The sequence below is a fragment of the Cottoperca gobio genome, chromosome 19, assembly GCF_900634415.1.
Source record: "Cottoperca gobio chromosome 19, fCotGob3.1, whole genome shotgun sequence".
Lineage (NCBI taxonomy): Eukaryota > Metazoa > Chordata > Actinopteri > Perciformes > Bovichtidae > Cottoperca > Cottoperca gobio.
Window position 1 is genome coordinate 4,526,109 of NC_041373.1, and position 26,141 is coordinate 4,552,249.

At 41.5% G+C, this 26,141-nt stretch overlaps 1 protein-coding gene across 7 annotated transcripts in view; it reads left to right on the plus strand.

Annotated features, from left to right (window-relative positions):
* The first annotated feature begins 2,538 nt into the window (after positions 1 to 2,538).
* The window catches only part of baiap2b (BAR/IMD domain containing adaptor protein 2b), a 70,626-nt gene continuing 47,023 nt past the window's right edge, over positions 2,539 to 26,141 (plus strand). For 2 of the 7 annotated variants that reach the window (XM_029455675.1, XM_029455679.1), the window contains exons 1-3: positions 2,540 to 2,784; positions 21,473 to 21,548; positions 25,705 to 25,791. In XM_029455675.1, coding sequence (XP_029311535.1) covers positions 2,710 to 2,784; positions 21,473 to 21,548; positions 25,705 to 25,791 — 238 coding nt within the window. In that variant the 5' untranslated portion in view covers positions 2,540 to 2,709. Of the gene's footprint in view, positions 2,785 to 21,472; positions 21,549 to 25,704; positions 25,792 to 26,141 lie in introns of all 7 variants that reach the window. The other 5 variants (XM_029455678.1, XM_029455680.1, XM_029455674.1 and 2 more) reach the window with 4 other exon arrangements.

Genomic DNA, 26,141 nt, shown 5'->3' on the forward strand with positions numbered 1-26,141 from the left:
ATGCACTCCAACAATCATAATAAAATCGTGGAGGAACAAACAAGTTCACTCACTCATATTCACTGACGGGCACATTATGGATCCATACGCAGTCACAAACACACTCGCACTCCAGCTTTAACATGGTACATCTAGTTGCTTCAGGTATCCTGGTCTTTGTGCTAAGCTAAGCTAACTGGCTGTAGCTTCATATTTAGTGAGAGTGATATCAATCTTCTCATCTAGCTATTGGCAAAAAGGCCAACAAGCATATCTCCTTAGTCTTTCAAATCTCTCAATGCTGACCATTAAAATGACACAGGATTCAAACCTTTTCCTTTTAAATCTGTGTTGATTGTGTTTTTACATAACTGAAACCAAATCACTGTATTGCACAGCCCTATATATTCAATATATGTTGCTGTTTTATCTATATTTCCATTGTTTCTAGATTTGTCCCGGTAACATGTTTGGGTTTTCTCGCCTCAACTCAAATCTCAAGTCCTCATCGTTGTGACTTTATGCCTGACTAAAGTCGACAGCTCTGCTTATTACTTGAACAAACCGTGATTAACGACCATTATCTTAATTTGTTTGTGTATGATTAGACTTCAAGATGGACTTGCAATCAGCAAACATAATGGAAACCTACATTCGATTATGGAAACTAATTGCAGGGATTGAATTCTCACAGTGAAATAATCAATAGCCTTGCTGACACTGGGAAGCTTTGCTCTGGTGAAGATCAAACATGCCTGATTGATTTCCACTGTGTCAGCTGTTTGGTCTCTCCAAAATAGGGTCTGTTCTGGAAGTGAGTTGAGGCTCCACTTTATTATCCAGGCTACCAGCGGCCCCTAAAATATCTCATATTTCATCAGACTAAAATATTCTGTTGCAGAAGAGAAAAGGCGCGACTGTCCTTTCACACTGCTGGTCTTCTGTTTTCTTCTGCTTTGTCTCTGCTTTTTCATGACTTCTCATTAAAAGCCCTTCAGATCGTGATGCGCTACAATGTGTGGGATTTCCCAACCCACCATGCAAGGGTTTGTAATCCAAGAAAATGTGGCTCCATCCCACTCATACCAACCAGAGCCCACTCAGCCAAAAGGAGTGGAGCCACACACATATAGAGCTTAGTAAATAAATACATGAACAACAGTTAAGCGCTCACCTCCAGGTATATTATGGTGCATAGGTGGACAGTATCTCAGCATCCATGTTATTAAATAATACATAATAAATACTCTACAGCCTAAAGCCAACCACAGATACTGCAAATGCATAAAGGACTATAATAAACATACAACAGTGATTTGATGTTTGAGTAGATATAATGCTATTAAATAAATGTGACATTTCTAGTTTCTGTATGGAGATGCTATGTCAGGTCTGCAGAGGCGGCGGTGTGGGCAGCGTGTGACACAGCGGAGGAGGCGAGGCTTTTTTAGATGATATGGTGCATTCACGTACTCACCGTAAAGTCCCAGTGTAGCACTTTCTGATGCTTTTAGTTGGGGTTAGTTAGGGTTAATTAGTAGTAATAACACGAGAAGCAGAAAGAAGACTAGAATACATAATTTATGTTTTAATGAGATTATTAGGGGAAAAATGAGTGATAAATGCTTTTTGGAGAAAGTCTTCTCTACTTGACTGAAAGTCGTTGGCAGTTTGGCAAAACTCTTGCCCTGCAGATAATTTGAGAAGATGCCAAAAAGTTGTCTGCCATAAAAAAAATGGCAACACGGGCGACTGCCACAAGGTCCCAGAAATCCAAGGCCTTCCCCAAGCTCCAGTCTGAATCTGTTAATGTTAATTACTGAAGCACAATATAAACGTATCAACATGATAGGGATCTTAAGTTGGGCCCTGATTTATTACCTGATCTTAAGGTCCTGTCTCAAAGAGGGCCCCTGTGTCAAATTCCAGTTTCAAGGCCTTCATTATTAAAATATTTAACCTATGTTGCAAATTGCTAATTTGAAGTGTGTTTAAATAAATGTCCCCCACAACACCAAACACTGTACATATTTTACAGAGAGTGGGAGGAATGGAGTGGTTTGATAGGCACGGTCCTCTTTTAAGTCACTTTTAAAAACTCACTATTTTATTCTTGCTTTTTATTGATTGTATTGTTGTTTCATTATCTTTTATTGTATTTATCACAATATGTTAACTGTTTGCTTAAGGTTAGAGTGAGGATGTTTTGATAAGCACTTTATAAATATTATTATTATTATTATTATTATTATTATTGTTATTATTATTATTATTATTATTATTATTATTATTATTATTATTATTATTATTATCATGACTGCTTTCTTGAGGAATAAACCTCTAGTGAATTATTACTTTTTAGGTTCGTGTATTATTGTACGAGCATTTAAAATGTGTAACATAATTTATTAAATCTTTTCACCAGGATAGACTACTGTTCAGGCCGTATGCTTCATTATTTCCCACCGCACTTGAAGGCAGCACCGCCCCTCTCGAAGTGAGTCCGCCTCTGCGCTCCAACCGAGAGGCACCGACTGACTGACTGCGTGGGGGGCCGGTGTGGGCGCAGCGGAGGACTTTCCTATAAAAGCAGGGATCCCACGGCCAGCCGAGCTTGTCTCTTTGTCACCGGCAAGACAAGAGCCGTAATTCCCCGCGAACAGTTGTGTTATTTCTCCCGTCACAGCTCGGAAAATCATCCCAACCTCACCTAAAGGAAATCTTTAGTCTATGGTTCTGACTGACACTCCAACAAGGATGTCCCGGACCGACGAGGTGCACCGTATAACGGAGAATGTCTACAAGGTAAGTCGGAATGTTTGCTTGTTTGTTTCTCTGCCGCTGACCACGCGCCCTCCTGCCGCGGAGGGACACCTGCTGCACCGGTGCAGGGCTTTAGAGGACAGACCACAGATAACTTTGACTCCGCTGACTCCACTGCTGGTTTATCCACTGTCTCATCACAACTGCCTGTTCTGTAATGAAGTGATTTAATGATGAAGACACGATCTCCATTCACCAAAAGACACCAAGAAAGCTTTTATTCTTGCTTTTCCTCAAAAAGATGCTGGATCACTTTGAGCAGCCTGACCGGTTGATAGTAAATCTAGTTCACAGAGACTGATGTTACTTTACAAAGGCAGCTGATCCTTAAAGGTTAATGGATTGCTTACATCTAGGCTATAACATATCAGAAATATTAAGGAAGTCTGTTTCAAAATATTAGAGCCAAAAGTGATGTCTTCAAATCGAGTTCTTTAGTCAAAAACAGCAAAAGAATCAATTTATATTTAAATGTAATTGATTACTTTGCAGTGTATGGACTTATTGTTTTAGCCCTAGTGAAACCACTCTGAAAGCATCCAACCTTCCCTCCAACTCTGGTTATTACAATGCTATTTTTGCAATAATGGTACAAGTCAGCTATGTCAATTTCACCTAGCTGTGACCAAACCCTCAAACTGACAGTTTGCCCCTGGGCAGTTCAGCTCACGTTGCACGACACATTGCAGAGGAGAAGCTGCCACCACCATCATCGGTGGGAAATTCTACTAGAAGCAGCTGAACTAGAAGTTACCTGTGTGAGTGAGCGCAGAGCAGAGCCCTATCTATAGAGGTTGGGGATCTAAAAAATATGTCCACATTGGACCCAACAATCTTCATTTTGGGTCTTTTAATGTTCTTAATGACTTTATGTGAAAAGAAATGAGCAAGAAAGGAGATTTGAATAGTTGCAATGCTGAAAGTGAACTGTATGTGCTTCGGCAGAAGTCCCCTGGACCACAAGGTTAAATAGTTCAATAAGTGTACAGATGCAGTGACTCGGGTCAGAGGAAGGAGACAATTAAACTCTCACTGGTCAACATCATAGGTGTGATGAACAGACCACCCTGCACTCGTTGAAACTCGAGAGGCGAAAGGTGACAAACGCTCAGGATGTCCGTTGTTATTTCGACAACAAAGCTCCTCTTCAGCAGAGGCAGGTGGGGGAGATGGTGGTGGTGGTGGTAGAGAGGTGTTACTCTTCAGTTTCATTGCACTCAGGGGATCTCTCCAGGTGAGGTAGATTTCAGGCAGTGGAAGAACTACAAGGGTTTTCCTTTTATGTGAAGAAACTCTGGAGAAGAAGAAGAAGGGCATGTGTGAGTACTGAGCCAAAGATGCATTTGACGACGGTCGGGTCAGCCAGAGTTCATACTTCCTAGTGTGGCCGAGGCTGGATGGTGTAACTTGACATGAGAATTTAGCCTATGGAAATGACTGGAGTCATTTCAGATTGTGGCTGACTTCAAGCTACATGAAAGCACAACACGTACACACTCGCTCTTTCATTGAAAAGGCTCTTATTAGGGATCAATGGTGCACAAGGAGTAAGCACCTCTTGTTGTGACCTGTGGGAGGTTTCTTTGGATCAGTAATGGCCTGAGCTGAAGAGAAAGTACAGAAAAGAGGAGGAGGAGGAGGAGGAGGAGGAGGAGGAGGAGGAGGAAGATATTGAGGGAAGAGAGAAAGATGGACAGAATCTACATTAATGCGAATGGGTACCGTTCTGTATAAAGAGGCAGTTTTTGTTTGAAAAGTAGCAAAGTAATTAGTCAATTAGTTGATTGGCAAAAGTTTAATGATACTTAATGAATCAATTTGTCATTTATTAAGAACAAAATCACAAACGTTCAGTTTCCAGCTTCTCCAATGCTGCTCCCCTCTTGTATATCATTATATATCGAGTATCTCTGGCTTCTGGACTGCTTTTTGGAGATGCAACCTCGTGCTCTGTTAATATATGATGGACATTTTCGCTCTATTTTCTGACCTATTGAAAAAATAAAATCCAGATTAATCGATACAAAAACATGACCATTAGTTGCAGTGTCTTAGAAAGAGAACACTAGGGGTTGAGTATGAAAATGCCATCATGCAGAAATGCAGCAGTGGGGTTTCTTCCTGTCATCAGCAGGCTGCATCATTATGGAGTCAGCATGAGTGAGGAGAAGCAGCTGCCAGCTTGACCCGCTGCTCGGTGCTGATTGTAGGAGGCCGATGCTTGCTGGTGTGGCAATCGGTGCTGCAGTGGTTGGGGCCCCCAGGCTGTTTGTGAGCCAATCCTATGAGGGAGCTGGGCTCTGTGTGCGCCTGTGTTTAGAGAAACTAACAGGTCTTTATTAATTCATTAAAGAAGTGGAAGATGAAGAGGCCCAGAGGTGCCAGCTCCCATTAGATAACAGTCAAGTATATTTCTCCACTGAGGAGAGAAGGTAAGAAGATGGGTATCAGAACATCAATTACAGAGTATAATATTCAAATGAAGCAGTCAAGCAAAAAGTACTGAGTTTGCATACCTCTGCCACTTTTGCTTTGTATACATTTAACTTGCTAGAATATGTTTGTACATTTTTAAACCTGCAATAACTGTAGATCCGGGTCTGCATCAAAATACACCTCATGCTCATTGGCTGATATGGGACATGTTTTTTTTTTTTTTTTTAACAGTATGAAATTGCATTTAAATCAGTCATGAAGGAGTTATGGCCATTTTTAAATTACATTCTTGCTCCAGCGCCACCTACAAGTTAAATGCTATCTTATTTGCAGGATTGGGTGGAATTAATATGGCCATGTGTGATGATTAAACATTTAGGGCAGTTGAAATGAAATAAGTCATGCCTAGGTAACCAGATCTTAAAGTGGTAGCCTCTGATTTATCAAAAAACAAATCAATCCATCAAAACCTTTTTTAGGAATTTGTAATAGATATGATATTTGAATAATTCTTCTCAACCGCTACCATTGAGCAAGACACACACAGGGAAGCTGCTGTAGTTTGTTACAAGCAGGAGAACAGTGAAGTTGAATTACTCCCAGGTGGTTATACAAACAATGACTATATTTTCCAGCAGCTCCGCGTGCTGTTTGTTTTCTTTGTTTGTATAAGCTGTCAGAATACAATAACTCAAAATCAACAATAGATCACAAAAGCCATAACCCCACTCCTCTTCTGCTGCTGCAACGAGAGATACTGAATGTAATTTTTGGATGACTCACACTGGTAGTGTGTGTGTGTGTGTGTGTGTGTGTGTGTGTGTGTGTGTGTGTGTGTGTGTGTGTGTGTGTGTGTGTGTGTGTGTGTGTGTGTGTGTGTGTGTGTGTGTGTGTGTGTGTGTGTGTGTGTGTGTGTGTGTGTGTGTGTGTGTGTGTGTGTGTGTGTGTGTGTGTGTGTGTGTGTGTGTGTGTGTGTGTGTGTGTGTGTGTGTGTGTGTGTGTGTGTGTGTGTGTGTGTGTGTGTGTGTGTGTGTCCGTCCATACTGTGTTGCTGAGTGGCTGCCACTATACCTGGCTCTGTAATGATATGTCACATCAGATAATTCATATAACAAAGGTACATTCCTTGTTGAGTGTGGGATTGAAGTGTCAAATAAAACGTCCCTCTGGATTTGGTTTGTTGAAGTTTTCGATGCTGCAAGGAGATGTGCTCGTTACCCACTGACGGTGTGGGTAAACTGTGTTTCCTCGTTGTGCGTTTTCCTTGTTGTGGTTGCTGAACACGCACCATCTGTATGTTTGTTCAGGAGTGTATTCAGCCAAGCGTTGTAATCCCAACAGTGCTGCGGGCTCTGTTTGTCGAATGATGCTCGAGAGTCAGGGCGAGGCTGGCTTGAGGTTGTGTTTTGATGGTAGGAGTGGATTATCACATGGAGATCATTCTGGTCAATTGATTAGGTTTTTGTGCCATTTGTTCTGTGTATGTGTTCTGCATATGAATAAAATAACCCAAGGGAAATGTTCATTTTTGGTTAATTCAGTGGATTAAATACAAAGTTCCATCAAAACTGAACAAAGTTCATTGATTTATTTAATGTGTGTAATATATGAAAAGTCATTTATCAAGCATAATGTCAATCATTAGCTTGTTCCGGCTTCTCAAGTGTGAAGATTTGCTGCTTTGACCAATCTTTGAGCAGTTGGTTGGTTAAAAACTAGGTCTGTCAAAATCCACTTGTCGTACAACACGTGGACATGACTTCGATCCTTTTGACGATGTCGACTTATTGTATGATGTATGGAGATGACCTCAATCCTTCTTTGGACCTTGATATTGCTGGTTGTTTGCGTTCTGTTTGTTTACATAAGAACGTCACAACATTTTAGCAGCAGGGTTTTCTCTACCATTATGAGACTTATGAGGCATTGTGCAGACATTGCACATTTTTGTTAACGGAGCCAGAGAGTCGATTTTTATTTATTGTTTTGGTTGCGTGTTTACATTTATTTCTGCGTTATTTATTAAGAATATCACATTTCTTTTCACGTTAAAGGGTGTATTTGCATTATTATGCTATCATATTAAATACTTAAAATGCCAATATCGTTTATCGCAATTATGTCAGTTACAATATATCGTCCAGCAAAATATAGTCATCATGAAGATGTTCCCATGGGCTCCTGAAACTTGCGATCGGCATTTTTCACGATTTTCTGTCGTTAAAAAACATAATCTTGGTGGCATGTGTTGTTCAGCTTGTTTTCTGGACGCTATTGATTTTGTGTTCCGATTGGACTTTCAGCTGAAAACTATCAATCGCTTTGTTGGGAAAATTGTACGAAAGCTGTCAATTTGTCTCGGCAGCATTATAAAAGGTATACCTCTTGTTGAGATGGCAGGAGTGCTGTGTTAGTATTGCTCCACTGTCACCGGGGAGCATCCTCTAGTGATAGTAGCCACAAATCTACTCCGTAAATATTGTCATATTTTTTAAGACCTCCACAAGACACGAGGCTATAGGCTTGTGCGAAGCCAGAACTATTTGTTCTCAAGGGAAGGATTTTGGTCCAATGTGTGGGGGTTGTGAGTCATGCTACGAACACTTTATCCTCACAGCCACACAAGTACAATCTGCTCAGGTTCCCTCCCCCACCCCCCACTGCATAGCCTTTTCATTTGTTTCAACACAAAACAGAGAATTAAAGTCAGCAATGTTAGTTTTCTCAAATGTACTGCGACAGGACTTGTATACAGTTTCATTATACAGTAGAGCTGCAACTAACGATTATTTCTCATTATCGATTAATCTGCCAATTATTTTCTCAATTAATCGTTTGGTCTATAAAATGTAAAAACATAGTGGAAAAAGTTCAAGGTAAAGTCATCTAAATGTCTTGTTTTGTCCTTCCACAACCCAAAGATATTCACTTTAAGATGACATGAAATCAACATTTAAATAGATTTTGATCTAGTACGAGTTATGTTTGTGTTCTCGGACAGCTGTTGTTGCAGGCAGAACGCTGCAGGTGAGAAGCAAAGCATCTGTTGGGGAAAAGATAAAGTGTAGCAGTGGATGGACTGAGGAAGTGGGGTTTTTTTTGGCAGAAAGCTCCCATCAGTTTTTCTTCCCCCTCTTCCCTCTGCCACACTATGAAAAGATGCCTTAGTGTCATGTGCAGCGTCAGTACCGACCAGGCAGACTGAGCTGCTCTGGTACATTTTCCTTCGTTCATGTTTGAGGTCATTTGAGGTGAAACGAAGCCTCTAGCCTCCGTGCTCATGTGGAAAGAAGCATATTGAATTCAAATGCTCTGCTAAGCCAGTGTGATTGTTTCAAACCACTGATTCCTCCCCTCTGATTAGTCACACTGCGTTCACCTCTATTGTCTCTGTTCGGAGCTACATCACACTGGCTTTGTGTTTCTGTCCTGCAGAATACCATGCCTCCTCAAGCTCCAGGCTTTGTTCCAGCTTTGTGCTGCCTTGTTACTGATCTTTGAGTAGCATCAGTGTTTGCGAGCGTCATGGTGACGCTGACGGACAGAGGGGTGAATAATTGTGTTGTGTAAGAGGGGATCAGGTACAGTTTGAAAGTTGTGCACTTGAACCTGCATTAAGCAGTACATTGTAGATGTTATCGACAATGATCACATCTTTACCTCTTTCTGTTCATTGTTGTTTTAGATCTACGGTTGAGTTCAAACTATGTGGTTGAGTCTCTTGGCTCTCATGAACCCAATAGAAAACTAGGCAGGCTCAGAGCAAGCTCAGACCAGACAACTGTATATTACAAGGTAGGGGCTGCAACTAACTAGTATTTTCATCAAGATTAATCATTTACTGTAAAAAATGTCAGAAATATAGAATAGATATTAGAGAGGGAATTACGACCGGTTTTAACTTCTTAACAAAAAACATTATGCAAAACAGTAATAAAGTGTATTTGGGATTTATTGTTCTGTTTCATACAGTGGTATTGAACATTTCAATGGTATTAGTATCGAACCCTAACCGACTACATTTCTGGTATCATGACATGCCTAATCCCTAATTGAGACTTTATTGAATTGCAGTTGATATTGTTGGATTGCTAGTAGCTAGGGTTTGTCTATGAAAAATATTTAGTATTCTTCTAAATTGGCATCCCTAAGAATACATCATTTCTGTGACTGATTCTTAGTTGGCATCCTCTGTATAGCTTGTTTTTACATATCACCCAAAAAAATCTAAGTTCCAGAAGGCCTCAGCTTGGTGCAGGGTGTTCCTTTTTTATTATTTAGGTTTCACCAATTGCTCTGTTGCGACACAGCTGTCATGCAACATAACTGTTGGCATCTGCTGTTCATGTGCACTAGGTCAGCAGCCTTTAGCACATATGTAAGGTATCTAACTTGAGTGTCGGGAGATCGGGGAGGAGAGGTGGAGGCTGTCAGGGAGCAGGAGGTTAGTGGAGGATGAAAGGAAAGTTACTGGGACGCATCTCCAAAGAGAGACAAAAGATGGAACAGAATAAATGTAAGCCGAGTGAGGAGACAAAGAATGTGGAGCCACAGTCCTTTCCTCCTTAATTTCAGTCATTAGAGTCTGAAAAGAACAGAGAGGCGAGGAAAAGAGCGTGCGTGTGAAGATGTAGCTCCAGAGTGACATTTAATCTGTATCCTAAGATTTGAAGGGGAAAAGGAGGGACGACAACGTGTGCTTTGAAGATGAAATGCACTATTATCTCGCTGCAGCACATCCTGTCGTCACATGTGCAGAAGCACCTTCATATGTTATTTCTGTGTAGAGGAAATGCTGCATAAATGCATTTATTTCTACAATCCTGGCCATTGATCTTTTGTGAATGAACACCTGCACTTGTGAAGATATGTGTTCGTGTGAGCACATGCTCATTCATGTGCATGTGTGTAGATAACATCTGATGTGTCTGATGTGTCTGTCTGAGGTGGTGGTGGTGATGATGATGATCAACTTGGTCACATGATGGCGGTGGAGACTCCCTCCTCTCTCCCTCCCGTCCTCCTCTTGCTCTCGCCTCAAGCACCACCCCGCGAGCTTTCCTGTGGTATGAACCGAACGTGAAGTGAATAAAAATGGGTTGCCCTGTCAAGGGGGGAATTCCGGTACTTCCATATTTGGTGGCGGAAGTTCCCCCTCCCTCCCTTGTCTCCTTCTAAAAGCTGCATCTGTGGAATAGGGGGCTCTGACTCTGCTCGCCTGCACGCAGATAAGAGCTCATCTGAAAGGGAAATTGGCTGAGTTCACGCTCATTCATACACACTGACACACACACACACACACACACACACACACACACACACACACACACACACACACACACACACACAACAGGCACTGAATTTTCATCTCCTGAGGGCGTTGAAGCAGTGCAGCTTTAGCGCGGCGATTGTCGCACTGAATGAGCAGAAGCAAATAATGTCCATTTCCTGGGAAATAGAATAATGAAGGGACGGCAGCAGAACACTAATGGACATAATGTATATACATCAGCTTATTACCCCCATGTACAGTATGTAATGCAGTGGGAATCGATTTAATGGATTTTTTCACATTAGCAATAATGGTGTCCACTGCTTTGTATTTGAATGCACAATGCATCTATGCATGTGTGTGTTCGGGTGTGCACTTTATGGCAGAGCAATCGTATTAGATTGCGTCAGATTGGACAGGGGGCCTCTGAGTGTATGTGAGATTAGAAATCCTCTGCACGGCAGCGTAGTTCAGTCAGGTGCAGATCAAATGCAGGCATATTAAGAATCCAAACTGAGAAAAGGGTTTGCTGACCACCAAAATTCTGGACTGGTTTAGGAATGATGCACTATAAGGCCAAAAGTATGTGGACACCGCTGTTTAGATACTTTTGTTTTTCATGGTTTGGGCTAGATGCGTTTTTTTTTTTTTTTTTTTTTTTTTTTCAATTAAGGTGGCCCTTATTTGGAATCCCTTATTGTGCCTCCAAAGTTGTGGACCACTCCTGCACCTGTTTCAACATGACATTGTTTTTACACACAAAGCCATGTCCATAAAGACATTTACTTTCCCTGTTTGATGTGGAAGAACCTGCACAATGCCTACACATGCAGGGATTCATGCAGTGTACTTCAGAAGCTTTTGAGACCAATTACATAATCCTATCATATGTCATATGGAGCAAAGGTTCCCAAACTCTTTGTCATTTCCACCCACATTTTATTTCTAGAATATTTTAATGATTACCAACAAATCTTTACATCATTGCAATATGATGTGTATATGTAATCAGTTCTGTTAACAATAGACAATGTAAATCATCATACACGGTTAGACTAAATACAGAGGCGGCCATAGGTAATTACCATACATATGCAATCATATCTGAGAAGTATTGCTGTAATAAATATGAATATCTTGTTTTTTGTTTGTGCACTGCTGAAACATCCTCATGAACACATTCACAATATTGTACATTTTAAACTTGCTACTTTTTAAAAAAACATCTTTCTGAATATTCCTCTAAATGTTCTCCTTATATTTTTCCTTTGAACACATATTTCTTAATAACAGAACATATATAACGAGGCCTATCTTTTGGCCTAAACTTTCACAAATATTGAATATACCTTTTCCCTTGTTTGACAAGTCAACCCATGAGGAGATGTTACTCTGTAGCCCCAATGTGCCGCAGGGCTGCCTGCAGGCACCTGCAACAACAAGCTGCTTTCAGTAACAACCTGTGATCGAGCATGTGAGATGAAACCGACACCGCTGAGCTTTCCTCTGACACGTGTGAACTCAGCCGAACGTGAGAGCCATTTTAAAAACACATTTTATTGGTCAACATCTATTAAAACTCCACATAAATTCCTAAAATTAAGAGCATGTGCTATCACTTTGCCTTACTGGTTCATTTAGATTGCAACACGGTTTTTCTCCACATTTCGCTGAAACAATGAGCTTTAAAAGGAGGCTGTTTGCTTTTGGTTAATACATTCATTAAGGAAAGGTTGGTGTGCTTGAGGTGAAGTAGTCAGCAACATCCAATCTAATCCATTTGTACTGTTTGCAATGTTTCTGTCAGGGTTCATGAGAATAAAAAACACCTGTTAATCAGTAGAAGTTCCTGATAAAGCGTACAGTAGCACACAACAGTAGGATGTGTGGAATGAGGCTTTAACTAAAGAAATGGCTTCTCTGAACTAATGAGTAAGAACTGACTCACCCTATCCTATAATTATATGTATTAATAAGATGTTATTTGGACATTACATTTTGAGTATACTTTAAGGCTGCACAATTAATCACAATCACGATGTTGGTCCCGCACATAACAAACTCCGCTGCATGGCAAATCAAGCGCTTCCTAAAGTAACAGCCGGCCATCAGAGGCCGAACACGATGCTTTGGCCTCACTTTTGGAGAGCTGTCTCCGTCTACAGGGTACATTTGTCAAGTAGCAGGAATGTCCCAATGTAAAGGTAAAAGCATTGTTCTGTGCTTTTAATTTTGGATAAAAGGTTTTGGTTAATTTTGCTTCTAGGATTTTTTATATTTATTTAAATATTTTGTTCCTATTTTGCTTCTAGGAGCTGCACTGTGAATAAGTTTTATTAATATTCTAATAAGATATTTACATTAGCTGGAATGTAGCACAACATGGAAGTTAAAGCAGTGCTCGGTTTATTTAAATGCAAAATAAAAAAACATTTTGTTGCTAAAATCAATGAAGAATCGTGATCTCAATATTGAATAATTTTTCTTAGAATTAAAGGTTACTTTTCCTCGCACTACTGCACCGTGTGTGTGTTTAGATTGTGCCACCGTTAAACATAATGATGCCAAATCAAATTAATGATGGCAATGTTTTTGTAAGTTCTGTATATAATTAGATTTAGTTTCTCCACACATTCTAGCCTCTGAGAAATAATACTGAACATTTTGACTATCATGAGACACAGATGCAGAAACATCATTGCTGCAGGGTTAGGATTGTTCTCTTCTGTTTGTGTGCTGAACGTAAACATGCGAGTGATGAGTTTTTACACCAGCTGACACTTGTACACGGTGAGAAATGAGTGTGTTGGCATGTTATTGAGAGGGGTGTCAAATGCTCGCACGCGCACACACAGTAAACGTTGATGACAAGGGGTCACCTTGACTTGTGAGTGGTAGCCAAACACACCCCAGTGCAGCACGAGCCCTCGCTGTTTCCAGGACGACCAACTAGAGTAAATTACCTTTCCTGTGTGTGCGTATAATCTGGGTAACCTTCATATGCCGACCAGTTCACACGCGTCTAAACGGCAGGGGAACAAAGGGTGAACTTTACTTATCAACACTGTTGACTCTGGTGATTAGTGATTAGTTTTTTTTTAAGGGTGGGAAGATCCTCTCCCTTTTTTTTCTAGTTTCCTTTGCAAGTTCCAGTCCTCAATCCTCCGCGTTGAAAGGAGGAAGTGACCTTGGTTTTAGTCACGTGACACAGAAACTAGAGCAGAGATGGAGAGCTCAATTCAGTGTGGACAGAGGAGTAATATGTATCAGGCTGGTGTCAGTACATTATTAAATATCCTGAAAGCATATGAGGGAAGGTCCTCTTGAACACAGAGGAAACGAGGAAACACTTTAACCCTGCAGCAATGATGTTTCTGTGTCTCAATCGGTGTAATCAAATGAAATGCACACTTACAGAAACATTGCCATTGGACAGAAGTCATTTGCTTTTGCTATATTATGTTTAACGGTGGCCTAATGGGGGGGAAAAAAAACTATTTGGAAAACCTTTTTGTTGTAGGAACTCAAGTACTTTACTTCCATGTTGACCAAACACACCATCAAAGAAACAGCAGATGTTGTCCATGTTGGAGGTTGACATCTTGGAAAAATCCCTTTTTATACTTTACGTTTTCTTTGAAATCAAGCATCACACTCTTACAACAGTGGGTTGTCTTGTCCTTACATCCTGGGACTATTACATTTAAAAGGCCTATAATACCGTAGACCGTGGAATCAGGAAAGAAGTAGTGTGAAGAAAGATGTATGGAAATACGCCACAATGTGAATCAAATGTGAAGCATTAAAACACTGATTATATAATGATGGTTAAACTGTTTAACCATTTTTCCCAATGGTCATTGTCTAAATACTGATAATAGAAATACGTATCCATTGCCTGACGCCACTTGCTTACACCCAGTTATTATTTTGTGTCCACCTGGTCTGTCCCTGTGCCTCTCTCCTTGCTGGGGTTGCCAGGTCCCTTCTTGCTGGTCTGTTCAGCGAGTGGCGCAGCAGGTTCTAATGGTGCCACATGGCTGGCTCCGCTTTACAGTAATTTACGCCCCAACATGATATGAACCTGCTGCTGTTTATGTAGGCTCTGACTCACTCCTCACACTGTCCTGCCGCCAACACACACACACACACACACACACACACACACACACACACACACACACACACACACACACACAGCCTTCCCTACACCATCGTGGCAGAGCCTGCTACAATGATTTTAATGCTGCCTGTTTTCTTACCTTTGTTCTCTCAAGTGCTCAGCTGTGGGTGTGCTAACATGTGTGGGAGGTAACTACTGGTGTGCTCAAGTACACAAATGCAAAACAAATGAAAACCAAAAAATGCAAGAAAAACAAAATATATTTATAACCTATGTACACGTCAAGAAATAATTAGACTTAATATTTTGTACTACATTTTCTTTTCTTTCCTTTCTTGTCTGAAAGCAGGAAAATCTTTTTTTCTCCTTCAGGATATTGATGTGTGAAACACTATTCATCTCCAGTTTATGTGGTCTTAGAGGATTTAACGCTGACAGGGTTTGGATTCTACATATTTGTACTTTAGCTTTCGATACATATACTCGAGCCCTGATTTAAAACATAACATTTAGGTTTTGCTAAATCGAATTTAGTAAGAGATTTGAGTTCTACCTGGAGTATTTACACAAAACGACGTGTGTATATTCTTGAGCTTGTTTGAATACACCTGAACTTGTCATAAATTAACCTTGATTTTGAGTACTAGCTGCTACCTAATCAACATTACATTTATATTAGCCATCTGTTAGTGTTATGCTGCGGTGGCACTTAAACTGAAGTATATCACAGGGTTTCAGCTGTATCATTGGGAACATGTGTTCCTGAAACACACGGAAAACAAGAGAGAACAATTACAAAACACACAAAAATGCATACATGTAATTTGCATAATTATCCATTACTATTATTCGTAGTTACACATGACTTGGAATCGTTGGTCAGGAATTCAGCGGCTTCAGAATTTTTTTAAATAGACTCGCTGCCCGACTTTGAAGCTTGAATTTCATGACTTTAAAGAGTTGAATCCTCTCATCGAGCTGAAAGTGGAAGAATCTGGGCTGGTGAGCATATTAAGGACCGAGCACGTTCAGTATGCAGGGTTCATAGCTGCATACATATGCATAGTATGGGTGGTCTGCCAATGGCAAATTACCATATTATGGAACATACTTTGCTGGTGAGGTATACAGGCCTGTAAAACCTCACAAGATAACATTGATTAAATACTTTGTTTTCTATGAAAATTGTTTATGGTCACAAGCTGCTTCCACAGACAAACACACCCACTCTCAGCCCTCAGAAAAAAACAATCACACACCTAAATCCTCATCGTTGCAGAACCTGATGCTACATGGCAGCCAGTCCTGCCTGCCAGCATAGTGCACTTTGAACACACACACACACACACACACACACACACACACACACACACACACACACACACACACACACACAGAGAGATAAACACACATGAGCAAAACAAACGGAATCTTATTTGAACACGCACACGTTTTGTCACACTCGGACGCTTCCAGGTGGAACATCTGCCTCGCCGGCCAGCCGAGACGTCCTTTGGTGAGAAGTAGAGAAGCTTGTTTTCTTTTCCTTGTGAGAATAAATATTTCAGATGGTGGCCAGACCAACAACATGTCCGTGTGAGATGGATCGTTCTCCTGTCAGATCGTGTGTGTGTGGTGTGTGGTGTGTGGTGTGTGTGTGTAAGATGACATAAGATGTCATGTGGATGTTCAGTGCTTCCAATCTTCAATCACCTAAAATGCTGAAGTACGACGGCTGACTTTCTATTTTGCTTTTAAGGTTGAAACTAATAATTCAAATAATCATTTTATTTTGAATGAATACTTTCATTATTTAATACAAAGTGCCCATAACGACATCTTAACATTTCCTGTTTTGACCGACTCCAAATCTTCATTTGTCAGCGTCTGGTAAATGAGGTGTCGATGAATTTTTATTTTAATTAATCAAATCTGTGAAATGACTCATGTTATTTTCCCTGTTCAATTGGTTATTCAAATATGAAAATACTTAATAATACTAATATGATAAGGGAGTGTTTTCTTCAAGATGCCAAATGTGATTCATGTTGTCTTTAAAATCGTTCTCAAAACTCCTCACCATAAAAAAGTAAACCTATTACTTTATGATGCTGTATGTTGAAACCAACTCGTAGTCACACTTCTCCCTTTCAAAGGTTAATTCCACTTCTGTCTTGAGTCAGCTAATTATTTGTATAATATTTCCATCTTCCTCGTTGGATCAGTGATACGCTTCATGGTAGATTTCAAAGTGTTCTGTGATTTAGCTCCGCTGTGGCATTTAGTCTGCTCCTGTCAGGCAGCCCTGACATTAAAATAAATTGCCTCAGTGACACTTAAGCTGTATAATGAATTGATAAACAGTCTGTCATTATCTGTGAATATATCGGACTGAGATCTGTTAACAGAAATCATCTGTTTCAACAAAGCGGAAGGCAATGCACCATTTGTTGTGATGATAGCAGTTGTGCTGTTCCGAGATGAATCTCGTCCATGAGAGCTCTTTTCCCAACGCTGCAACGTAATAACACAATCCTTGTATTGTTTTCAAATTCTGGCATTCAATTGGTAAGGTGATTTGCCAGTCGATTAAAACACATGACCGAAGCACTAGGGCAAAGTGGGACAAAGCGGCGTTGGCGCTGTAATCCCTCTCATTTCCAATGCACTCTTTCAAATATGGTCTTTCATTCAGTGGAATGCTAATCAGCCTCAGTCCCTGATGCTGAAGGAACAAGCTCAGCTGATTGAGAGTGGATTAAGCCAGCATCGGCCAACTAAATGATCCCCTAAACAGCGTGAGCACGTTGTGAGGCGAGGAAAACTCATGAATTATTTCATCAATACCACGTGCACTGATGGTGATTGTGTCAGTGTTGATCAGAAGAGGGTGTTTTGTGCCTAATGAAAGGGCCCTACATGTCCATTACCGACTGAACCGAGTTTGGAAAAAGGTCAAGAGATTCAAATTGGCACCAGACGGGTATTCAGTGCAACAAACTGTTCTGCTCTGTTAGGCTATGTCAGTTGTTCTCAAAGTGTGGGTGCGCAGAGGCATGACGTGAAAATGTTTCTTCCTCCAAATGGGTGAAATGACAGAAAACGTTTGAGAACCGCTGGGCTATGTGCGGATGTTTGCAATAAATGTGCAGCTTTGCCTTGCCAAGCTCTGCAGTTTGGATTTTATTGCTGCTTGTCACGAGAACATTTTCTCCTCCTGTGTTGGGTTGCAGCAGTGTGGCTAACCAATAACGGTCCATCCTGAAACACAACGGCCACTACAAATTGTCTTCTCATGTTAACTCTCGGTAAAAAAGCACTTGTGTGTTTCTCATAAACTATTCCAATAAGTAGCCATAAATACACACACTAGGCCTCCCAAATATATATATATTGAAAAAAAGGAAAAAGATTGAGGCAAAGAACGCTGGGTGGCATTTTGTTAAATAAAATAAAGGTTCTTATTGTGTTGTGCACTTCTTCCGACTTGTTCATCAGTGTTAAGTCTGTGTGTGTTTATGCATGTGTCAGTAACTACATCTCAAACACGTAACAAGTATTTGAACAACGGCCACATAGATTCAGCAGAAGAATGCGAGGCATGAGGCCAAACCTGTCCGACAGTAATTACATAACACATCTCACCACTCAGTCAGTCACAGGCATGAAAACACACGCGCACACACGCACACACACACACACACACACACACAACTAGTCACAGAGACATTCTTCTCTGTACCTCTGTTGATTTAGACATGAGAACCGGGCCGCTCTCCATCTTCTATATTTATTCTTTTGTTGATCGTCCCCTTTTTCCTGCCAAGCGGCGGTACAGTCGCGGCGCTGGCCACTGACTCGGGTTGTTCAGCAGCCGATGCCTTATGTAACAGAAAATACACCCAGAGATGGGAGAGATGGGAGAGAGGGGTGAGAGGGACGAGAGGGAATCGGGGTATAAATAGGTTTGTTTGTCCCCAGAAATTTACAAAGAAACACCACTAACCTTGTTTTCGTGTGTGTGTGTGTGTGTGTGTGTGTGTGTGTGTGTGTGTGTGTGTGTGTGTGTGTGTGTGTGTGTGTGTGTGTGTGTGTGTGTGTGTGTGTGTGTGTGTGTGTGTGTGTGTGTGTGTGTGTGTGTGTGTGTGTGTGTGTGTGTGTGTGTGTGTGTGTGTGTGTGTGTGTGTGTGTGTGTGTGTGTGTGTGTGTGTGTGTGTGTGTGTGTGTGTGTGTGTGTGTGTGAAGCTGTTCACTCTCTTCGTCCACTGGGCAGTCAGCCTATATTTCCTGCACCCCTGTGTAGTCCTGTCCTACTTCCCTTTTTGAAGTCATGGGGAAGTTTGCGTACCAAGGTGACTGTTGCGCGTCAGCCGGCGGCCATTAGCAAGCATCCCTCGTAGTGAGCAGCCACGAAAAGATGCGTCTGTCAACCTTAAACGTTCCCTCGCATCCCCCCTGCCTTATTCTAATTTTTCTCTTCTATCTCTGCCTACTTTAGTCTTCTTACTTTTCTACTCCCATGCTGTACAATATTTCACCTATTTGAACTTAGAAACACCTCGCTGGCTTTTATCTGAACTGGTGCTGCATAAGGTCTGTTTTCACTGCAGGTATGACCATCTCTGGATTATTCAAAGGCTACATGTTAGTCATTGTAATGTCTTTGATCCTCCTCCAGCCCTCACTCACTCCTCTCTCCTGTTGCTTCTCTCTGCTTTAGGGCTGCACAATATTGGAAAAAAATGACACAATATCTTTTTCCTTCGATATGTTTATACATATTGTGATAAGAAAAAAATACTGGAATTTTCAGTAGATGACGACAAAGTTTTAGTCAACATTTCTGTAGCCGAAAAGATTCCATAAAATGGGCGGTCGACGACTAGCGGGCACTGCTTTGGTTGTTGGATGAATTGTGATTGGTGGTTGGCTGTGCAAAACACTTGAATCGGAGTAGATGATGTTCTATCAGAGACTTTTCTTGTAGATTAGTCATGGAAAATGTTTTCCTTTTGTATCAAGCAGCAAAAAAAACGTTGTTTTTGAATTAATTTGCTCAGACATGGCACGTCCTGCGGTGTGACTATTGAAAGGATTTATCGTGCAGCCCTACTCTGCTTCCATCCCATTGGTGCTTGTCTGGCAAGCCTGCCATTGAAAGTTGGAAAAGAAAGTCAAAGAGACCAAATTGTTGGGTTTTGCCAGAGATGCAGAAGAAGTGAAAGGGCAGCTTTGACTGAGTGTGAGGTTGAGTCACTGCAGAAGACAGTTGGAGACAGTAAAACTCATTATATTTTTCTTTGTGGCATGTCCTTCACTTGTTAACGAGGGTTCTGGCCTGCAGTGGACACACTGCACTGCCTGTGTGCTGACCGATACTTTGTCATCTGTCACGAAAGAGAGAGATTTAGATTTGTGTGTGTGTGTGTGGGGAATAATTCAGTTCTGGTTGTGCATTTTCTTATCGCCCAAAATTGGATGCAAGAAGTCAAGTCATGTGGCTGTTGAATCTGCACTGATCACCAAGAACACATGATCTGTCTTCGTCCTCTTTGCTGTTCCTGGAGGTTGAGTTCTTCTTCCCTCTCTCTGTTTTCACAGTACAATATTTTCTTATATTTTCACCAGTGTAGTTGACACCTACAGGACGACTCGACACCATTCAGAAGTGTGTGTTCTAGGCATGAGACGATGTGAAAATTCATGATTTTCCTGGCCAAAATAATTGCAATTGACGATGTGATCCCAATGATCATCAAAATATGCTTAAAACTCTTAAAATGTCCCTATAACATACTGGAAACTCTTTACTTTTTGTTAAACACATTTTTATGCATCACAGAGAGAACACATTTGTCTTTTTAGTGAAAAAATAAACAATCAAACTATCTTAAATAAGTTAATCATAAGGTCCTGCTGCATAAATAAAGGGTAAAAGATTTAATTGTTTTTTCAAGTCAGTCATGTGAGGATATTTACGACCCTATATCGTCACATCCCTAGTCTGTCCCGATCAATGACTGAGCTGCGCTTGTCATTGATTGTCCAGTTTTGAAATGACATGATATGATAAATGATACAATCTTATGTTTTTGAGTGTGTCTCTTAATCCACTTAGATCTGCAAACTCTAGATAGCATGAACTGGTTTAGTGCAGCTGACTTCAGGTCCTGACTGGGATGTCGCTCTGTTGACAAATTATTCCATTCAGCCTTATAGCGCTGCCTCACACAAACTACCTCTTGTTTTTTTAACCACGCAGATAGTTTTGGTTTTATTTCACAGTTTTTGAGATATCTGCTTCTGATATTTGCTAGCTAGATGCCACCAGAGATAAGTCAGAAAATGTTTTATTTATAGTTAAGGTGAACTGACCCTTTTTCATAAAAAGCAATTAGCAGGAACAGTGTGCTGGAGTTCAGTGAGTGATAGGGCGACGGAAGGAAACAGTGATGGGTCCAGGTCTGCTGCTGAGCTGAGGGGAGTCGGCAGCCAAAACCAGGTTTTATTTTAATAGAGACAGCAGGGGAAGTTAGAGGAGACACACACACACTCACACAGACACACACTCACACCACAACACAAATTCACACAAGCCCTCCCAGTGACTTGTCCTCTCTTTCTTTCCCCCTGTATTCCATTCCTCCAGTCGTTGCCATGAGCTTGAAATAAATCCCCGCTGCACTCCTCTTCCTCCTGGTTGGCTCAGCTGACTCTGCTGTGTGTTCATGCCCCAGTAAAGAGGGGTGCTCCGTCATTGTAGCTCATATCAGTGTTAGTATAAGTATCTTTGCTGCTTTTTGACTAACCAAACGTGCTGTTTTTTTTCCCCTTTCCAGTCCATCATGGAGCAGTTCAACCCCTGCTTGCGGAACTTCATAGCCATGGGAAAAAGCTACGAGAAGGCGCTCACCAGTGAGTACACCAACCATTTCTGGTTTTCTCTTCCGTCTTCGTCCTTCTTCCATTCCTCCTGTCTGTCCCGTAGTCCAGGCAGAGGGCCTACTGACCCGACACTTGCCGCTGCTTTTATATCCTCCTTTAATCTTCCCTGAGTAGAGATGTGGTGTGATGACGACACAGATATTAAGAGGTTTCTCGTGTTGTTGACCGTCTGCATCTGGAGTCCCCTCCAGAATCTGTTAAACTCGACGTCCTTTAACTACAGAAGCTAGTTTGTTGCTCTGTTGCAAAAATGAGCCACTGCAGAAACTCGTAGAATATCTTGTCCAAAAAGATTGTGTTCACTGAAGATCTTCTTCAAATGTTAAAGATGTGCTTATCAGAGATGACACTCTGGGTTTGATATCCTCCGAGTGTTTCTGTGTGATGCTGTCCATGTCAACACGTCTCCCTCTCTCCACCGGTTCACGTCCGCCTCTACTGTACGTCTTTTGTCAATGCTTTTTGTGGCTTGCATAGGTGTGTGTGTGTGTAAGATTGAGGTGTTCATGCAACAGTGGCTCAAGGTTAAAGACAAAAGCACTGGAAATGTCTTGGTGGAGCTAAGTGGCGCATAAGCCAATGGGAAGTGGAACAGGAGGAGTCGCGAGAATAACGGTACCCCCCCCAAGGGGCCGAGGAAATGAGAACGAGTCGGTATCCAGGACAAGTAGACAAGTAAAAAAAAAAAAAAAAAAAAAGATGTGGAAGAAAAAGTTGAGAGCAAAATATTCATGAGGAGAAACTGACTACACTCTAAGAGGTTAAAATATAAAATGTGACATAAATAAATAGACTTTATTTTTGTCCTGAATGTCCTGCAGCTCATCAGTGTTTCCCTGACTTTGATTGGAGACGCCCAGTTAACATTGATTAAAATATTTCACGCTTCCAGATTACGCTCAAAATGCTCTTCGCCTTGCCATGCACATGTCGTCAGATGCAGTCAGACGAGCCTTCAAGCATGTTGAGCTCATTTATTGATAAGAAAGCCTCTTTCATGTCGGTCTGCAGGGAGGAGGTTATTGGGATGCTATCATTCAGTATTTTCAGTGACGGTACAGCCGTGCTCGGTGTGCCGTGTGCATAGTGTGAGGCGGTGCAGAGCTCTCCCTCCTGTGCATGGAGGGGAGATGCAGGGAAGACTCAGCAGCCCACAAGACCAATAAAGGAGGCCTCACTCCAGTCTGATAGATAAGGCTATAAATAGCCCTGCGACTCCCTGAGTGGGGATTACACTTCATCAATGCCAGGCAGCAGCACAGAGGCAGGGTTTAGAGTAGGGCAGAGCGGGGCCGGGCACACAGCAAATATCTATTGCCACTATAAAAATGCCAGTGCAGCCTCTGGTTTTGTAAATAGAACTGGAGTGGCAGGTTTGCATCTCTGGGGACGGTGGCAACCGGCATGATGGAGGGAGGAAGCAGACTTGGTCTGTTCTTTTTTAGTTTGAGTCTAAAAGAGAGAAAGTCCCTCTGGAGAGGCTGCATGTGTAGAAGCAAAGGGAGCCCAGTAAGGACTGATTTGGATGTCAGAAGACATCTCGTCTTTGTTAATACTGCATTACATTTTCATTTACTAAGAGAGATTTAGATTGCATGTCTGTCAGTTTTGCATGGGTGAACTGAATTAAAATGATTATATTTCAATCAGGGGAACAACTAATGATTATGGATCATCGTAGGTTGATAATTCTGTTTATATATTGCAGATGATAATTTCCTAGAGCCGAAAGTGACGTGCTTTAAATGAGCTGTTTCGTTGCTTGTTTTGTCAAACGCACACGCAAAGATATTCAATTCAAAATTGAGAAAACGGAGAAAAACATCAACAACTCGCATCTAAGAAGCTGAAGAATGTCCTCACGACACACTAAATAACGTCTCTGAAACGCTGTCCTCACAGCAGTAACATGTAATGTGTAGCGGAAACTCAGTTTAGACCAGCCTAAAAACCTTTTACCCACTTTTAACATAGATGTCTTTTGTCCTGCAAAGCATCACATCAGTGCTAACTGGGAGGGACTGTGAGAGGGGATTGGATTTGACACTGAGGAAGACTCTCAGCTGATTTAGACTTCTTACTTGTTTGTGTTTCGTTTACACTGACACTCTCTGCTCTGTATCGGCTTTATATCACTGTTCTAATCCTCTTTACCGGCAGAACCCTCCTGCTCCGTCTTCCTTTCTTCTCCTACCTTCCTCCTTTCCTCCTTCACTTTATCACTTTTCAACTGACAGACAAGCAAAGCATCTCCTGGAGCTAATCCTGCCTCACCTGGTCCCACTCTCCTCCCGGCTGGGATTTCTCCGTACATCGATTAGCTTAGTCGCGCTCACCCAGCCACCTTAACCCCACCTCCATCCCTTCTCTCGCAGTCTTTTATCCCAACTAGGCTTAACTCAAGCCAGGTTTAGGAAAAGACAGACAAGCGTCTTGACGTGTCTCTGTCATAGTTTACCCAGGAGGGTTGCACCACTGTGGAGAGATTTACTGGCTTTAATCTCAGTTCATGGTTTGATAGAGAAGTGAAAGCAGGCAAGTTATTTCAGAAGAAACAGATTGAGCAGACGGTCATCGTCTTTATTTTCAGAACAATAACTTGCATAGCAGTGGTCTTCTCTGAGTCTCCGTGGACTCGTCACGAGAACAACTAGAAGTGAACCTCAACTCATAATAGACTTCCATTGTTTTCCATGTGGATATATAAAGACATTGTCATATTCCCCCCCTCAAACACCCATCAACATGACGGCACTGTAATACACTCGGGCCTCATCCATATGTATCTCCCGACTGGACATGCGTCCTCTGTCATCATGGTTGTCAGTCGCTGTGTGGCTAACCCCTGACCTGCTTTAATTCACCGTTGCTGCTGCTTGAGGCCATCTTGTCCCAGTTTTTAAGGCCTGAGTCACCGTTATGTCTCAGCCAGTGTCCCTGGCTTGTGTGACAATGCACCGCAGAGAACAATAGCTGACAAACAGGATATGAAGTGCTTAGACATCATGGTTGTAGAAAGTTATTTTTTTTTGACTGCATACTTTCAAGTATGGTGCTGTTAAGGACTTTAAAGATTCAGTTCATCGAAATGACGAGAAACCCCCCCTCCCTATTGTTCTGCTTACCTACAGTGTTATCTGGCCATGCTCATAGTTTTCTGATTTATCTGCTCTGCTGAAATGTTGTTTTTGAACGCTTCAAGTAGCACAAAACAGCGAAACTCGATTCACCTCCAGGGCAGTTGCTATAGTTTGATTTGTATTTTATCCAATCTCATAAATCCCAGTATTGAATCCACATCCTTTGGTATCACAACTTCAGTATCTAGGTTTAGCTATCTTTTCTGTATTCATAACTATTAAACTGGCTTCTTATGAGCTCATGGATTAATTAAACTTGACTTTCTGAATAGTATTTCATTGTTTCACGATTTACTTGAAAAAAACTAGAGCAGCCTCTTGCATCGTTTTAATGCTGGGCTGCTGAGTGGTTCCTTTTTCTTAAACAAATGTTCTTTTACAGAGCGCATATTAACTAGACTGCTGCCTTTTTAGGGAAGTTATTCCCGGATATAACGTTAATTAGTTATGTCATCTCAACGTCATTTCAACAGGCGATATCTACGGTTTGCGTCGGCTAAAAACGGGAAGCTTGCTACCGAGTTTAATATATACTTGATATAAGATTCATTGTTCTTGGAGTTTAGCAATTCCACGTAATTCACCAACCTGGAATTGAAAGAAAGATGTAACCGGATATTAAAACCCAATCAGGGTTTAAGATAAATTAGAACCTAAAACTGTTTGCATGGCTATATACCATTTTGGTAAACTAATCCTTTTAAAATGGTTTAACCAAAGTGGTTTGTGCTGAAGATAAGTCTCATTTAAATTAATTTTTTACTTGTTGTGCTTGAGATTAGTCTCTAGCTTTCTCTCTGTTTCCTGTAGTTGCCCAGCTTTTTCTTTTCCTGCCTGGTCTCCATTACCGCCTGTCGCTCTTTATTTCCCATGCCCAACCTTACCTCTCTGGGGGGGGGAGGGCTGTAGGGGAGGGTTGCAGAGCTGAAGAAGATAATTTCAACTCCGCACCCTTGATCTGATGCCCAATGCTTCCATGTTTCCAGGTGTCACATATGCTGCAAAGGGCTACTTCGACGCTCTGGTGCGGATGGGCGAGATGGCCAGCGAAAGTCAAGGCTCTAAGGATCTTGGTGAGTCCTCGTAGTGGCTGTAGCACCCCTGGTGGGGTGGAGGGGGGCTGCACAAGCAGATGGTGAATGGGATGGCTCGTGCTGTTGAGCAGAAGCAGCTGATGACCAACCTGAAACCGGACACACACACACACACACACACACACACACACACACACACACACACACACACACACACACACACACACACACACACAGCTATTTTCCCTCTAATTCAGTGCTTAAAATACTGTAAATCCTAAAAACAGAGCATTAGTCTGTACTTTACTTTAATTTAGAGCTTATTTGATGCGTTATCACCCCTAGTTCATATAATCAAGCACATTCTAATTTGAGTAGAATTAATTCTG